General features: G+C 50.3%; 5 protein-coding genes across 5 annotated transcripts; 1 reads left to right on the plus strand and 4 right to left on the minus strand.

Moving 5' to 3' along the window:
- Positions 1-1,018: 1,018 nt before the first annotated feature.
- Positions 1,019-4,021, minus strand: MIND_00161800 (uncharacterized protein; the record flags this gene model as incomplete). The annotated part of the gene is made up of 5 exons (XM_037358541.1): positions 1,019-1,711; positions 1,760-2,536; positions 2,586-3,026; positions 3,079-3,232; positions 3,417-4,021. The coding sequence occupies 5 exons, from the start codon at positions 4,019-4,021 to the stop codon at positions 1,019-1,021; spliced, it is 2,670 nt and encodes an 889-aa protein (XP_037226451.1).
- Positions 4,022-4,290: 269 nt separating this feature from the next.
- Positions 4,291-7,220, minus strand: MIND_00161900 (DUF1253-domain-containing protein; the record flags this gene model as incomplete). Its single annotated transcript, XM_037358542.1, has 21 exons — positions 6,935-7,220; positions 6,834-6,881; positions 6,769-6,781; positions 6,703-6,723; positions 6,473-6,650; positions 6,321-6,418; positions 6,213-6,272; positions 6,046-6,169; positions 5,929-6,000; positions 5,751-5,878; positions 5,488-5,701; positions 5,369-5,441; positions 5,251-5,324; positions 5,075-5,201; positions 4,979-5,023; positions 4,794-4,933; positions 4,710-4,740; positions 4,593-4,664; positions 4,507-4,544; positions 4,445-4,457; positions 4,291-4,400 (listed from the first exon to the last, which is right to left on the minus strand). The coding sequence occupies exons 1-21, from the start codon at positions 7,104-7,106 to the stop codon at positions 4,291-4,293; spliced, it is 1,851 nt and encodes a 616-aa protein (XP_037226452.1). The 5' UTR covers positions 7,107-7,220.
- A 3,140-nt stretch (positions 7,221-10,360) lies between these two features.
- Positions 10,361-10,679, minus strand: MIND_00162000 (uncharacterized protein; the record flags this gene model as incomplete). Its single annotated transcript, XM_037358543.1, has 2 exons — positions 10,361-10,425; positions 10,478-10,679. The coding sequence occupies 2 exons, from the start codon at positions 10,677-10,679 to the stop codon at positions 10,361-10,363; spliced, it is 267 nt and encodes an 88-aa protein (XP_037226453.1).
- A 2,552-nt stretch (positions 10,680-13,231) lies between these two features.
- MIND_00162100 (Succinate dehydrogenase assembly factor 2, mitochondrial) lies at positions 13,232-13,742 on the plus strand (the record flags this gene model as incomplete). Its single annotated transcript, XM_037358544.1, has 2 exons — positions 13,232-13,543; positions 13,590-13,742. The coding sequence occupies exons 1-2, from the start codon at positions 13,238-13,240 to the stop codon at positions 13,740-13,742; spliced, it is 459 nt and encodes a 152-aa protein (XP_037226454.1). The 5' UTR covers positions 13,232-13,237.
- Positions 13,743-14,173: 431 nt separating this feature from the next.
- Positions 14,174-15,901, minus strand: MIND_00162200 (uncharacterized protein; the record flags this gene model as incomplete). The annotated part of the gene is made up of 4 exons (XM_037358545.1): positions 14,174-14,908; positions 14,957-15,085; positions 15,131-15,812; positions 15,879-15,901. 4 exons carry the CDS (start codon positions 15,899-15,901, stop codon positions 14,174-14,176), a joined length of 1,569 nt encoding a protein of 522 aa, XP_037226455.1.
- Positions 15,902-16,024: the final 123 nt, after the last annotated feature.

Raw genomic sequence — 16,024 nt, forward strand, 5'->3', positions numbered from 1 at the left:
GCTGGTTTATAGCCTCTGTGATGTGCTTCTCCGAGAGAGTCGGGGCATTGCAGATATTGTCCGGGCTTGGAAGGTCAATGTATGGGAGATAGGGAGCGTCGAAGTCATCGACACTGACGAACAAGGATAGCTCGGCTTTTTGGACAAGAGACTGAAGAGAGCTTCAGTTTGAACCGATTTATCGGCTGAGTACATACGAGAATTTCTGTGAGCATGGCGCCTGCATTGGCAGAAAACGGATGCTCCGGGAGGATTCCCAGTTGCTGGTGGTACCGCTGGACAAAGTAAGCCAGCTGAGGGGTCAACTTGTAGCTTATCATTGTCGAAACATTGTCCGGAGCGGTTGCCCAAAGCGGTGGGAAACCTAGAGGCAAGCAGAGGTGTCGATTGCGGTTCTCAATGACTTCCTGCGTCATCTCCAGGTGGCCAAACGATGTAGCGAACCGATCTCGGGCCGCAATATCGTAGAATTCACCTAACATCGAGATGAAGGCGGTTTTCCCAAAACGGGGCGGGCGAAGGAGGAGATAGGCAAATTTGTCAGGGAGATGGCAGAGGAGATGAGTTTTATCCACGAAAGTGATGTTCCTTTTGAAGAAATCCGGGAAACAGTGCCAAGGTTTGGGAAGCTTTGGGCTCTGAAGCGCATATAGTAAATAGGAGAACTCGCATGGTCAGGAAAGTTCCCTACTCCGGAGGCAAGAGGGTCCAGCCTTAAAGAATTAGTATCAATTTCCCATAGTTCTTCGTCGCTGTCGGGTTCATCATCGAGGAGGTCAGACCAGTCTTGAGAAGATCTTTGCAAGATAAACCCGGAGGTAGATGGTGCGCCTAGGCGCGCCAGCTCATGAAGAGGTGTTTGAGATCGGCTCATTTTACGCTGTTCCGTGGATAATGACTTTATGTTGCGCTCTCACTGTGGTGAGGTTTTGAGGAGAATGATGCGAGTCACAACACGGGATGGTGACAATACGCACGCGCGACATATTGATCAAGTGACCGCCATCAACATCAAACACTACTCCCACTTGCCAAACATAATCTCATCGGGTAGATCTAACGGCTTCTCCTCGCAATGACCACAATTAACGCAAGCGTCGTTCGGCTCGTGTTGCTCCCTTGGACCCCGGTAGAGCACATGCGAGCCACCGATGGCAACAAGTTGTACGTGGCTAGGCTCTTTCCGCATGAAACTCTCGACAGAATTTGTTTCCATGGCATTGGGAGTCGAATACCAGACTGTGTATTGTCGAGCTAACAATGTCTTTTCGTCTTCATCTTGAACGATGTCAAACAGCTTTTGCAGTTCATCGCGCGTGGGCTCTCGGTGATCGTTCTTGGGGTTGGCACCACGCCAGAGTCCAGCCAAAGTCAGCGTGACGAGCTCGACCGAGACCGTTTCTTGACCTCCAAACGCTGGAATCTCGGTGATCGTTGGCGTGGCCGTGTAAGGATGATAGACGAAGGGCTTCTCCGGTCGGTCTTCTTCAGATTGCAAATCTACTGCATTTCGCCATAGAAGCTCAAAGACCCCGTGAAGATTGAGCTCGCTGTTATGTAACAAGCAACGCTTGCCAAGGTCGCGCATCATTCGCTGCAACAACCTGAGCAGCATATTCGGTTTGTGAGAGCATATATCTTCCCAATAAAAGAAAAGTCTTCGGGTCGGGTCGTATCGCTCCGTCACTGCATCATCAAGGTAAGAGTGAAGCTATCAAGATAGATTAGCAATGGGTTGTTTCATGCTGAAAGAACACACCACTGGGATGACACCGGGGCAGTTCGACAATCGCAGCGTCTGTGGGTGCTGGGAGTCTCTTTCCAACGCACCCGCTCCAATGAAGGCTTGCCAAGTGGGTCGAATTGTATCGTCACCGACAAAATACGCAGTTTGTGGTGACGGCACAACGTGGCCGGCGGCGACCAACGACATAACATCGACGAGAGAAAGTCCTCCAGAAGCATCCGATTCAGATGGCAACATCTTCAGAATGCTAGACAGCAATTCGAAGCACTTGTCTTTGGAGTCGTCTTCATTATCAGGGCGGGAAAATCGTTGAACCCATGAAATGACCTTTTGAGGATGCAAGAGCGGCTCTGAAGGTGAATCCGAGAACGAATACCTCCCACATGACGCTTGCATATCGTCAATGTCCCCCTGCTCCAAATCTTCGAGGAGAGATTCCGCAAACAGCTGAGCTTCTCCCGTCGTGAACCCACAAGCTGATACCAGTTGTGGAGGAATGGTGAGGCCCAGTCGGTGAATTAACGAGTGTTGAACGAGAGTGCATCCAGAGAGGACGAGCTTCTGAATTGTCCTACGGTTGGCGATCAAGGGTTCCCAAAGATGGATGTCCATAGCCCGAGAAACTTCGTGACTGGAGGGCGGTACAACATTCCTGAACTCGAAGCCATTGTATGCAAGATTCCCGAATTCATTTATGACTCTTGGTTTGGGCGGGGGAGGTTTAAAGAACGGTGCATCGAGGTCGTCGACAATCACGAGCAATGGTAAACCAGAACTGTGGACGCGGGTCTAAATAGGGTGAGATGAGGGCTTCTACCAAATATTGGAATTGACGCACGAGTACTTCCTGGAACATCTCGCCGGTATCATTGGATAATTGGTGGCCTTTGGCAATGTTGAGTTGGGCAGAGTAATTCCACACAAATCGTTGCAAGGACATGTCCACTCTAGAGGAGATTGATGATGATATGGCGAGCGAATCAGTCTTGTCGAGAGACGTGAAGTTGAAAGACAAGCAAAGGTGTTGATTGTGGTTGACATGAGCGACTGCCTCCAGCTGAGTGAAAAACTTTGAATGTTCAGTTTGTTCAGCAACACCGTAGAATTGCGTCAGCATTGAAAGGAAAGTGGTTTTTTCGAAACGAGGTGGGCGGAGAAGAAGGTAAGCAAAGGAATCAGGTAGATGGGGCAGTAGCTCTGTTTTATCGACGAATGCCCGGGCCGCGTTTCTCTCCGTTAAGTCGGAGAAAGTGTCCCAATATCTCGGTAGCTTTCGACGCTGTAGTGTGGATATGAATTCGAAGGCCGAGTATTGTCGTATGGCAACTTACCCTGACACGGTGAGCTCCATTGACTGAGGACTCGTCATCCGAGTTCGAGTCGCTGTCGGCGCACTCCGACCAGAAGCGCTTGTAGGGAATGGAGGCTGCACGGGTGATTTCAATACTGGACGACAGGGTGGCACCAGCGAGGAGCGCGTGGTGTCTAGAATAATGGAACGCTTTCTGGCGTCGCTGGTGAAGAGTTCGTAGGCGTGGTCACGTGCATAGTTACATTTTCAGAAGTGACTACGAAACTGAACAGCATAGTCAAAAAACGATGTAACCTGCTCCTTTACACAATGTCCAATGAGACCACAGTCTTGCAGAGATAACAACCACGATTTTACATCGGCAAGACCCCACCGAGGCGGCTTAGTCGAGCTGAAAACTGTTTGTACTCCTCTTGAGCTTGACGGGCGACATCCTTCGGCACAGTCACGGCCGGCTTGCCTAGAGAGTAGTGGTAGACAGGTTGTGTCGCGACACGGAGGGCAGCGCGATTGCGGGACGGTGGCGAGGACAGAAGGGAACTGAGATTGACGCGATGGTAGTGCATAGGCTGGGGAGGGGGAGGGCTGTTTGGTGCTTCTGATGACGCCAGACTGCACATACGGCTTGATATGTTACTGGACAGCTCGGTCACCTCTGCTACAGTTGACGGGGAGTGGGTTCCGTTGGGCAGCACTGGCAATTGGACAACTTGCAGACTGGGTTGGAGCTCGATGTGGAATGATTGTTCAGAGGAGGAGGGTAGGACAGGCGAGTTTCGGTTGTTTCTGATATTCTGCATGGAGCGCAAGGAGTCCCATAGCAAGGTGTTGGCGGGCAGTTCTTCGACAGCATTTGGTGGACGGATGATTTCAAGACGCTGATGAGGCGGAAGTTGGCGATGATTGTACAAACTCCTGCCGACAAGAGGGAGGCGTATCTGGCGAGCCCGCTCAGGTACCATTTGTCGCTGTCTACGCCAGCCTATTCTCGGAAGCTCGATTCGAAGAGACAAGCCGCAATGGATAATCAACCAAGAGACAGGACTGTGATACCCACAAAGCAGACAGCAGACGGCAAATACGAGACTCGCGAGGCTACAGAGCACGTCGACATACAACGACGTTGCCATGATAAGATGGTCGAGCGCAAGAAGCAAAGTCACGTGAACAAAATCTATGTAATCTGTCCCAGTCTGTCTATATAGCGAGTCCATAGCGTAGTCTAGTGTCATTAGCAAGCGGGAACTGTAAGTGGAATCTTGACCGATGTCTGCACAAATATATTCAGAGAGTCATCGTGTTGTGAAAGCAGACCCACCGCAAGACCAGAGAGCGAGGTTTCTAACAAGTGTCAGCTGTGGTTGGTTGCGACAAGAGTCAGTTACCTTTATATTTGATCTAGAGCGCCAGACATAAGCACGCGTCTGATATTAGGCACAAGGCTTACACTCATATCTGCCGCTGTCAACCGCATCGCTTCGATAGCTTTAGAAGAGCGTTAATTTGACGAAACAACAGAGACGGTGCGCCTACCTTCGTCTAGAGTCACTCTACAAACGCCATCGCTGGCGAGAGATAATTGGGCCGCGGTTATAGCTTTCACCGCTAAAGATGATGAGCTACATCTGGGTTCGACAACATAAGACAAACCTCCAAGACTGTTGCGTTCAATACACGGAACCTTGAGAAGACCACTTCAGTCAAATCAATGGTGATATGAGCACTGTTAAGTACCTGAACGAGCCCGTCTGTGACTACTTCAGAAGAGTGAAGACACATTGATAGAGAGGGAACACTACCGATTGGGTCGCATGTGAGGCCGAGATTGTGTTCAATCCCGATTTCTGCTGCTTGAAGCACAGTCGCGGGAGATGCTATGTCTTGTGAGACAATTAACGATGTGAAAACGATTGACTGACCACCCATGCATGCAGCGAAACCCGCCGCGGCCATCGAACAAGCGACTGGATGATTATCAGCGTGGTCAGATATGTTTTTAGATCAGGATTCTGTACCGCCAACTTCAGCTTGACAGCCTCCCTCCGCCGCCGCGATAGTAGACGCGCGCTTGAAAAGCATACCGATTGCGGAGGCAGTCAGCAGAAAAGTCACAATGCTTTTCTCGTGGTCATCACTGACGAACTGGAGGAACAAAATAAGCCAAGGTAGCGTAAAAATAATAACTGCAGACCTCGACGATGTATTTGAGCACAGATGGGATGATTCCAGCGGCACCATTGGTTGGAGCAGTAACGATCCGGCCGCCTAAACGGATCAAATAATGTAATTTGTCTTTACAAAACATATACCTGCAGCATTAACTTCGTTGACTGCGATGGCGTAGCAAGAGAGAAAGTCCATCGCAGGAAGAAGGGTGCTTCTCTACCAAATATTAAGGAGCCGAATCAAGATGAGATGCATAGCTCACGGGGGGCATTGGAAGGAGCGCGTGGTCAAAAGACCCTACAACGCGCGCCGGTCGTGACTTGGCAGGTCGGAGGGGAGTGGCCGCGTTAGGGCCGATGGTCGGTTCCGAATGGGTCGGCAAACGGATGTCGGGAGCCTCAATGACATCTAATGCTGGAGCAGACCCGGCCGCGATGAGAGGACTGGACATAGGCATCGCGATACCAGGATAGAAGCTTCACGGCTCTGAGAATATATTTGACATTGCCAACGGATTGGACTCACCCTCGCATTAGTCGGCGATATAACATTGGGGCCCTCCTCCGAAGCTGAAGCCGACCAGGCAATACTGTTTCAGAAGTAGAAACACCGGCTCGAATGCATTCGTCCATTACCCCCCAGATGCGCATCAACTGCCTTCACTGTCAGTGAATGTACAATTGGTCAATAGGGTACCACCTACCTTTTCATGAATATCGTCATCGGATAGACCAAAAGAGCGTTCATTGTCCCAGACAATTTGAGCAATCGTCATCTAGGGATATGTTAGCCACGGCCATCAATGCTTGTGACTAGCAACATTGTGCTTTTTGGAGAGTTCTTGCAGGTCATTTCCAGAGGCAAACGGATACGGAGGACCGGAAGGGTCTTCTTCCGAAACTTGGTGTAGTCGAGCTTCGTGAACGAGCTTCTTATCGACACCTCTGCGGAAATAAGCTTTCCGGCAGGGTAAACGAAATGACATACTTGTAAAACATGTTTTCGTCTACTTGAGTCTTATCGTTGACGACGAAACCTCCCCCTACACTTTGAGTGGAGATGAATGTAGAATTGCCGCAAAAGGTCTAGGCTTGCCTGAAATAACAATTGGTGGCCAGTAGCTCTCCGTCTTCGCCAAATGCGCTGAATCGCATTCCATTTGCATGTGAAACACCGGACGGGTTTTTCAGAACCTGCCAAAACCTTAGCAACATCGAAACACCAAGCGGGCGGAACATAACGCATACTTGATCCCAGCGCCAGAGCATGTCTCGGTCCATCGAGTAGTGGATTTTATGTGTCCCTGCTAAGACAAGCGTCTCCGTCTCCAGGATATTTGCGTAACGTGACGGAATAGTTCCCGCATCGATGGTTTCAGGGTCGCTGCCTTCCAGGCCTAAGAGGATTGCTTGAGGAGTATGATGCCTGTTGAAGGTTGTTTTCAGGATTTGGGTCGACTTCTCTTGCAGGAGCTTACCCCTTCCCAGTTGCCGCAAGTCTATCGGGATTTCAGCTGACTGAAGCCTTGCGATGTACCACGTACGAGCCATAAAGGCCTATACAGAACGCGCATAATCAGAACGGGAATGAGGGACGACGAAGACCAACCTATTTTCAGACTTCTCACTTTATCGAGTAAACTGAGTTCTTTGAGATCTGATAGTGGCCTCGTTAACTCGAAAGCAAGCTGTCGCAAAAGAACCACCCACCCGTTAAAAAGATATTCCCCGCCCTCATCGGCCCTACAGTATGGGAGCTTGAAGGCCCAACACCTATTGAGAAAAGGTCGAAGGTAGAGATGACTGCATGTGTCGTTTGTGAGGTTGAAGATAACAGTCGACGTTGCCCAACGAAGCAACGAGTCGCTATCCTCGAAAACATTGCGGAAGCGCAACTTCCTACCCGCACTAGTGGGTCAGGAAAATGGGAGATAACTGAGCGAGCAGGGGGGGAGAGACACGTCGGCCTGTGGGCAGTCGATGGATGTCGAGTTGATGATAACCTCGGCGTGACACCGTCACGGTCATCCACATCAACTCTAAAAGTAGCCACTCATGTCCCACGGCAGGACCCACGCACATCTTGGATAAGATTGGCAACTGGTTGTTTTCCAGTAGATGATTACTATAAGTGCTTTGTGCATATTACGGTTTACTATCTACCGGGAAACCTGATTTGTTGTTCTGAATTATCTTGATAGTCCGTTTTATGAGGTCCCAGGAGTGAGCTCAAGCCGACTACCAGCAGGAATGTCGAAGTTATCTGTTGTCACGGTCACGAGCACCGTGACACCACGCGCAGTTCCACGATTTAATCGAGAATTGGACCTCTTCACACCAACACTGGCAACAGATACTGTCTATCATTCGAACTTCGCATGCGCAGTGGTAAGTAGAACCTTCCGAATTTCTGTCATTCGGCAAGAGATTTGTTTGAATTGCGTAGTATATGACGTCGAAAAGGACACTGGCAGCTGTAGCGCGATGAGCACAAGTTAATTACGGCAACATTGGTCTTCTCTCGTTTATGGTCGAGAAGAGGGCCAATCGGAGCTTAGACCCACATGCCTGAGAATACTGGAGCACTCTATCGATCGCGGAACCGAGCGATGTTGCCATCCAAATTGGGTCGTCTGCGTTGCTGAATCAGAAACATTGACCTGTTTTGGGTTGATGAGATCCAGACCGTAACGTCGAGGAAAACCGCATTGTCAACATCGGCGAGAGGAGATCAACCGACGAGTCTTGTGCCAGTGCTTCCCACATGACTTGGAAGTCAGCGCCAGCCTGAGTAAAGTAAACCAGCAAAATTCGCGGTCAACCCTGGTCAACCCATGACCTGGATTGTACTTGACGACGGCGGTTGATCGGACCTGGACAAGTCTAATCGCCAGCATATGAAGAGGACTCGACGGTTGGCATGGATCCAAAGCGCAGGCATAGGAGGCGAGCAGCCAATTTAGGTGCCTAAGTCAGCGCCATGCTATCCTAGAGAATTGACCCTAATGAGCCTAGGAGACCTAAGTCAGCCATATGGTGGTGATGAATCTGTGCCAGTGAGTTACCAGCCACTGACTGGCTATACAAGACCCTCTTGAACGTGTCGCGTCTTTGGAGCAAAGGTTGTGCTCCACCAAGCATCCAGCGTCATGGATACGTATTCCTTCCACAAAATCAAACGGTGCCGCGGAACTTGAAAGCGTTATCGAGTTGTTGTGGTCCATGTCAAAGTTGTTGACTTGGAGCTCATGTGACCGTGACGTCAATCAGAGTCTCGTTGACCCCAACATCCATCGGACCGTTTTGGTAAAGATAATGTACTGCTTTTTGCTTTCAGCGCCAAGTCACAAGCAACAGCAGTTTCAACACTTCTCAGAGACCCCCGACTGATACACGTGGAGGTTTATTACTATTCTTCCAGCGTGTCTTCGATTCATGTCATCGCGGCCAAACCTGATACCGTCGTCGTCAATATACACTCTATACTCCACACTGGCGTCGGTGTACTCCATTCAACATTCCGGCTTATATCAAGCTGACCACTGGAAGACCAATCGGCAACCGGTAGTAGCCGAGATGTTCACACCAGTCAGCTGCGCCTTGACAATAAACAAACTCTATTCTTGCCCGCAATGACGATGATCCAGCTGCATTCCTAGTGTCGACAATGTGTTGCAACCATTGACGACGTTTTCCGCACGACTGGAGTCTCGCTCCACAACTGAGGCAGCACAAGCAAGGTCCGCTGCAAACAAAGTTCAAAACCCATCGGCAACGCACTTTCAGTGCAGAACGGCATCCGGACCGGTGTATCTTTAACTTGCGATCCCTCTTCTTTCACCGAACGGACGGTGAAATCATGATCAAGGTTGAACGCTGAACAGTCAAAGATGACTCATATCCACGAACAACGAAGCTCTGTACCCCGTCCCTTCGCGAACTCCCCATTTAGCTTGAAAAAATGCGAATATGAGAATATTATCCGTCGGGTCGCCGCCGCTGCTACAAACTCGTACCATTCGGAATAAAGCCAAACAATCCAGTCCGTTTCACTAGCCCAGCCCCTTTTCAGACCTTTCCTCCGAGTCGGTGTTTGCTGCTTCTCGTGGTTGTGCTACCAGCCGACTGATGCATTGAAGCATGTTACTCGACATCGGGCTGGCTCGTTTCCGATTCCCTTGTTCCCAACTTGACTGTCTCTTCTCCAAGCGACGTTTGTTGCACAACTTCGACCCGCCATCAAAACGGGAATCCAAAAAGCAGTTCAAGCCCAACATGTGTCAAGGAACGAGGGCATGGATAGCATCCCCCGAGGTTTTCGAATTCCGCTTTAACCCTAGCAGGCCACGGCGACCTTCTCGGGGCTTCTTTGCGCGGGCGCGATATGCCTCTTCTTCACCTAGCTGTCGATAGTCTGAGGGTGCCGCATTACATGATCGTCCATTTATCTGCTATCGACAGTGAGAATCCCGTTTGTGGGAGTGCAAACGTCGTCATCGAACAGTTTATAGCTATTTCCAGGCTAGCTGCAAGATCGATTCGTGAACCGCCTCTACGTGGGAAGTGGAGCGAGATGCTTACATGTCTATTTGCGGATGAAGGACCATCAGCGGGGTCTTGAATTCAGCAAACTCAGAAGTCCGTGTGGCTCGGAGGGGTCTGAGTGGATTTTACGGCGAATCCGCCAAGTCAATTCGCTTTCCTCGCAAATGACGCTTAGACTGCTCAATCTGGCCCACGTTTGCGTTCCCGGCATCAGGACACGCCAATCTGTCGGCAAAATATTGCACACATGACGTCAGCGACGACGTCAGGAAACAAGGAATGTGGGCGAGTGGGACGAAGGGAGGACCGACAAAACGAAGTTGGATTGGATAAGTTACGCAGCAAAGACCAATGTAGTATATACCCCCGAGCAATGAAACGCGTCTCCTCTTTCATAAAAACGCGCGGCGATGAAATGTGAGACGGGCGGGAAGAACGTCGTTCGGTGCGTTGAGTGGCCAGCGTGGCGGCATAAATAATGCGATGCAGAGGCGGGCAAGATGGGTTGGGCTGGTGGCATGATGTTTGGCCCAAAACCGAAGACCGATGTCACGACCCCGTGGTGGCCGACCAAGTTTGAGCGATACGCCGCTATCGACGGCCAATGAATCGCCAGTATAGGGTGTTGGGTGGTTCTGTTCCGGGTACAGAGTCATCTGAAAGGAACAATAGGTCAGTGAGACGGTAAGAAAGAGTATTGCGACATACGATCTCGAATGCATTCCCAGACTTGAACGCTCCTCGTCGATTTATCCCAGACTCCGCACTGTTGGTAGAGACTCCAGTGCTGGTTTCGCTCCCAGATTTTAGTGGATACCCCGATAGTAGTCATTAGTGTTTGTGTTGGGGAGGGGAGTGAAGAGGAGTTAAAGCAAGGTGGGTTGAGGACAAGAGTTGCGGAGAGGAACATCCGTCATTTATACCAACGGCTCAAATCAATTTCCAAATTACATAAGTCCCCATCTGAGATCTCACCCTGCGAAAATGCCCGATCCACCAATTGACGCTTTGTGACCGACCTTCAATTGCATTCTTTTTGCCCCCGTGTTCCCAGTCAGAGGGTTCGACGATAAGTGCTTGCTTGTCCAGCCGTTTGGATGGACTGATTCATCCCGCCGGATAAACCAGCCACTTCACAGCCTATTCGCAGCTGATCTTCCAGCCAAGGTCATGGTAACCGCAGCAACTCCAAATTTCTCGGCGACTACAGTGACACAGTCACATTTGTCACACCTTTCCTCCTCCGTCCAACTCCGTCAAACCGTTTACCCTACCCTCCGTTAATCACCGCACTCGTAATACTACCATGTCCCCCTTCCAATTCAATACACCATCCCGTCTTGTGCGTCTGCCTGTAGCCAGCCGCATTCCGAAGTCTTCCGAACCCTTTGACTAGTTTCGCGCTTTCGGTGGTCTCTTTGTCTTGTTTGGGATCAGTTTCTATGCCGCACGAGGAGTGGTAAAGAGCCGTCGGGCCGAAGAGCTGGAAGCATGGCGCGTAGGTATGCCCAAACCCAACCCTTTGTTCTCCCTTGCCTCCTGGCAACCATGACCTAGCATGTGTGCTGATTCTCGTTTTTTTTCTTCATCCTCTTTCATAAAAGCGGAGGACCAGGGACAGCAACCGCCACGTGGATGACATATACGAGCAAACCCTTCGTCAGAGCCGAAATCGACCCACTGTGTCCACGGAAACAGAGATTTTTTGTACAAGTGACAGCTTGAATAAAAACCGATTCACCCTTTGTCGCCAATCCTCCTCGCGTTCCCGCAGCAACAGCAAGTCTATTTCGTTGCCAAGGTGCCTCTTTGTTCATGAACTATGATTTGCGTCCTTCTCTTTGCGATCCGCCCCACTTTTTGCCAAGATTATCTTGTTGTCGAATCCTTCATGGGTCGCAACTCAGGTACCTGTTCTGAGGCAGTTCGCGACCAACGCATGCAAGTCGAGAAAATTTACCTAAAGTCTTTATGAGTAACGGGGCCAGAAGAGAGTCTCCCTTCTGCTTCTGGATTCCGCAGCTTCTCGTGAGGTGAGGGGGTCGCTATGGCAGTACAATCCCTCGAATTGTTGAGTCCGTGTTGTGCTAAGTCTTCTATTTCTTCAAGTATCGGCTATTTGAACCAGTATCAAGAATGACGAGGGATTTGGAAATCGCGGAGAACATCAGAGTGAACTTGGCTGGACAATCTATTCTATCATCGTACAGAGCCCGTCTTTCAGCAATCTCTTGTGCGCCGTGTCACTGATACCGTGAAAGGTAACTGGGTTCACGCACCACCCTAAGCCTGTACGCTTAGCATTGTCAAAGATCGCCTTTGTTCAACTGTTGAAGGAAAGCGGTTGAAGACACGTTGCAGGCATTTTAACTTCAGTGGTACACGTTGTTATCCATGGACTCAACAACGACAATAGCCGTAAGAGCCACGAGGGAGGGTGAAACGAGTCTCGTAGTGAAAGAAAAAGACCATGCCGCCCTCCAATACTGCCGGGTTGTTCGAGGACCCTAGTAGCAAACAATTTCACTGGCTGGAGTGCACCTCTGTAATCCAAGAATCTCCACCTGCCTAGTACCGACCTTCGGGAACTCCATTTTGGGTCCAACTCCCAGAGCAAACGAGTTACCAGGCGATCGCAAAGCAACAAGGATAGGGGCTTGACGGCCAGAATTAGGAACCGCAGCCGCGGGATCTAGACTTTCTCCTTGCTCCTCATTTACAGCCTTGTCGAACGATGAAACCTTGCACCCAATACTGCTACCCAGACCTATGGAAAAGCTGTAAAAACCTGATTTCATTTACTCTGAGGTACTTGGATCTCGCGATGAAGTTTGAAGGTCAAGGCACACATGTTCTAGATCGTGTCCTGCGATGAGAGAAACGAAACAACAAGCATCTTAACAGGCATCGCCATGACTCTGAGCCACGAGGAAGGCACTGTGAGCCGATGCTTGGTCATACTCGTCTGCCGGCGGTTCGGGAGGCTTTACCAAATGCATACGAGAAAAAGTGCTGCAACCGAGTGCAGGAAGCCTGAAATACGGTGCGGAAGGTCCGAAATTTCATGTGCGAAGTGAGACATGCGTGCCAACCTGCTTATTTGACCGCGACAAGAGCGGTGCCCGACCCCGAGTCTGAACCTTTTAAGCTCATAGCCATAGCCCAAGTTGGTGGAAAATTCTGCGCCGTGATAGGAGCAATAATTAGAAGGTTGCGCGGTTGCGACTCTAGTGTCGATTGAAGCTCGAGGTAAGTTCGGCGCGAGAGGTGCAGTGGCCATGATAAGGACACTGGTTGGTCAGACATTCCGATCCGCGTTGAAGGGGGGAAATCAAAAGAATGCAGAAGCAGAGTAGTTGGTAAATCGGAGGACAAGACCGAGTGCAAGACAGCGAAGTCCTGGAATTTCGAGGAAGAATGGGTCGAATTGCCAACCATTCGGAGGCGGTGCGTGACCTGTCACGCCAAATGTCAATCGTCTTCCGCCGTCTTCGAGGTCCAATACAACGCTTCATTTCGCGCAGTGCTGTAGTCTCTGCAGATCCTTGGCCCCTTCCGCATACCCCAGAACATCTTGCAAACACAGTTACACCTTCAGACCTCCCACCACCGACCCCAATACCTCGTCCCAATGAATCATTGACCTCACTTCGCGCCCGACTCGTTTATCAGTCGCGCAAACGTGGAACACTCGAAAGCGACCTGATTCTGAGTACTTTTGCCCGGGATCATCTTGGTGGGATGAGCGAGACGGAGCTGAAAGAGTATGACAAGGTGAGCATACCCGAAGTTTCTGCAATCGAGACTGACCAGAGCATAGTTGCTCGACGAGGCTGATTGGGACATATATTACTGGGCGACGGAAGAGAGACCAGCGCCAGAACGTTGGGAGTCATCCGCCATCCTTGAAAAACTCAAAATTCATGCACGCAACGAGGGCAAAGCCGTTCGAAGTATGCCAGCTTTGTCGTAGTAGTACTTGGTCATGAGACAAAGAATTGGAAACCACCCGATGTCTTTGTTTCGCTGCACACGATATGGGTAACTAATAACGCGCGCCGGCGAAGAAAAGACACTAAAAGAACTGCCCGGATAAGTCTTCCACTACCCCCATCGGACCAAAAGCGCGACATGCAAACCACAATACCACCTCCCATCGCCATAACACCATCACCATAGTCGAGAATAGTAGCAGCAGCGTCGCGTAGAGTAGAATGAGGAGTACGCCAACTCGGGAGAGTAAAAATACAATTCAGAAAAGCGAGATCAGTCGGCGGCGCAAGGGAGAATGTAAATCACAGAATGTGGGACGCTGCAGAGTCAGTAGTGGGGCGATGGATAGAAAGAGCGATGAAAGAGGAGGACTAGGTCGCAAGTGTGGGCTTTGGTCGACGCTCCACAACCTCATCGACCACCGGGAACACCACCACGATAGCCACCATGCATTCCCTGAGGTACACCATTTGACCGACCAACATGAGGAGGCTGTCGTTGGACTGGCGGCGCATTGCCATTACTCTGGTACAAAACTTGTTGCTGCTGCTGTTGCTGTTGCTGGATTAGCGCTGCCGCATGTTGTTGCAATAAAGCTTGCTGTTGTTGGTGGTGATTTGGTTGTTGAGGAGGACGAGCAGGGCCAGCAACAGGATGTTGTGGATGTTGTGGTTGCTGCTGCTGCTGCTGCTGACGTGGTTGGCCCTCTTCCTGAATAGCGCCAGGGTCGACATATAAACCACGGTCGATGGTTTGTGGAATGGGCCCAATCTCGGTTCCTAGCTCCTGTTCGATGCGATATAAGTTGAAACGGTCCTCATAGGTGACAAGATTGATGGCAAGACCCAAATGTCCAAAGCGACCAGAACGACCGATACGATGTAGGTAGGTTTCCGAGTTTTTGGGGAAGTCGAAGTTGATGACGACATTCACTGCTTGAATATCGATACCACGAGTGAGGAGATCAGAGCAGACCAGGTTGCGGCAGACACCATTGCGGAAATCGTGGAAGACGCGGTTACGGTGCGATTGTAACATTTTGGCGTGTGAGTAAAAGCAGGAGTATCCCAGCTCAGTTACTTTCTTCGCGAGCAGCTCGACACGATTCGTCGAGTTGCAGAATATAATGGATTGGTTGATTTGGAGCTTTATCAACAGACTTCAGAGAGGTGGATGGAAGATGACACAACTGACCTTGGAGAACAACGTGTTGAGGCAGTGAACTTTCTGCCGTTCTTCGACATATGCATAGTACTGCGTAACTCCACGCAGCGTCAGCTCGTCCATCAGGTTGATTTCGTAGGGCGAGACCATGTGTTTCTCCTGCAACAAGTCAGTTCAGTGGTAGCAGAATTTAAACATGCCAACCTTGAAATCTTTGACTATCATTGGGAAGGTCGCACTGAACAGCATGACCTGTCGCTTTTCAGGGAGGTAGGCCAGAAGCTGCTCCATTACAGGCGCAAATTCGGGGGAGAGGAGTTTGTCTGCCTCGTCCATTACGAAGACGGGGCATTCGCTGAGATCGGCGACGTTCTTTCCAGCCAAATCTAATATTCTGCCTGGCGTGCCAACTAAAACGTGGACAGTTTCCGAAAGACGGATAATGTCGTCCTTCAGAGTGGTTCCGCCCGTTGTAACCATGACTTGTATTCCCATGTGCTTCCCAAGAATTTTGCAGACCTGTGATGTCTGGAGGGCAAGCTCGCGAGTGGGGACGAGGAGAAGGGCTTGGATTTTGCTTTTTGCGACATCGACTTGTTGAAGGGAAGGAATAACAAAGGCAGCGGTTTTGCCGGTACCATTTTTGGCACGAGCAAGGACATCTCGCTTGGTGAGGGCGATGGGAATGGCCTCTTCTTGGATGGGAGAAGGTTTTTCGAACCCAGCCTCGAATATGCCCATAAGCAACTCGCGGCGGAGGAACATATCTTCAAACTCTGTTCCCTTTGTCGCTGTTACATCTGACGTTTGTGGACGAAGGTCTTTTGGTGGTAGTCGTAATCCATTCTTCCAAGATTCGCCGGCCGCTGGCGGAGAGGTGGCTGGGCTAGAAAGACCGCGTATATTTAGCTTGGTTGTGCCGGATATGGGCTGACACCAAAAAACAACGCACTTTGACGATGGAGGGTGCGACATGGTGAAAGCGTGTGGCAGCGGAAATGCCGAAAATATGCGGAAAAAACGATCTACGGTTGGTCGAGCTCGGAATTTCGCTAGTTAAGCGCGTCGAAGATGGAGTCTGGGACTGAGAGCTGTGGA

Source organism: Mycena indigotica, assembly GCF_014461135.1.
Source record: "Mycena indigotica strain 171206Taipei chromosome Unknown Mind.scaff0001, whole genome shotgun sequence".
Classification (NCBI taxonomy): domain Eukaryota; kingdom Fungi; phylum Basidiomycota; class Agaricomycetes; order Agaricales; family Mycenaceae; genus Mycena; species Mycena indigotica.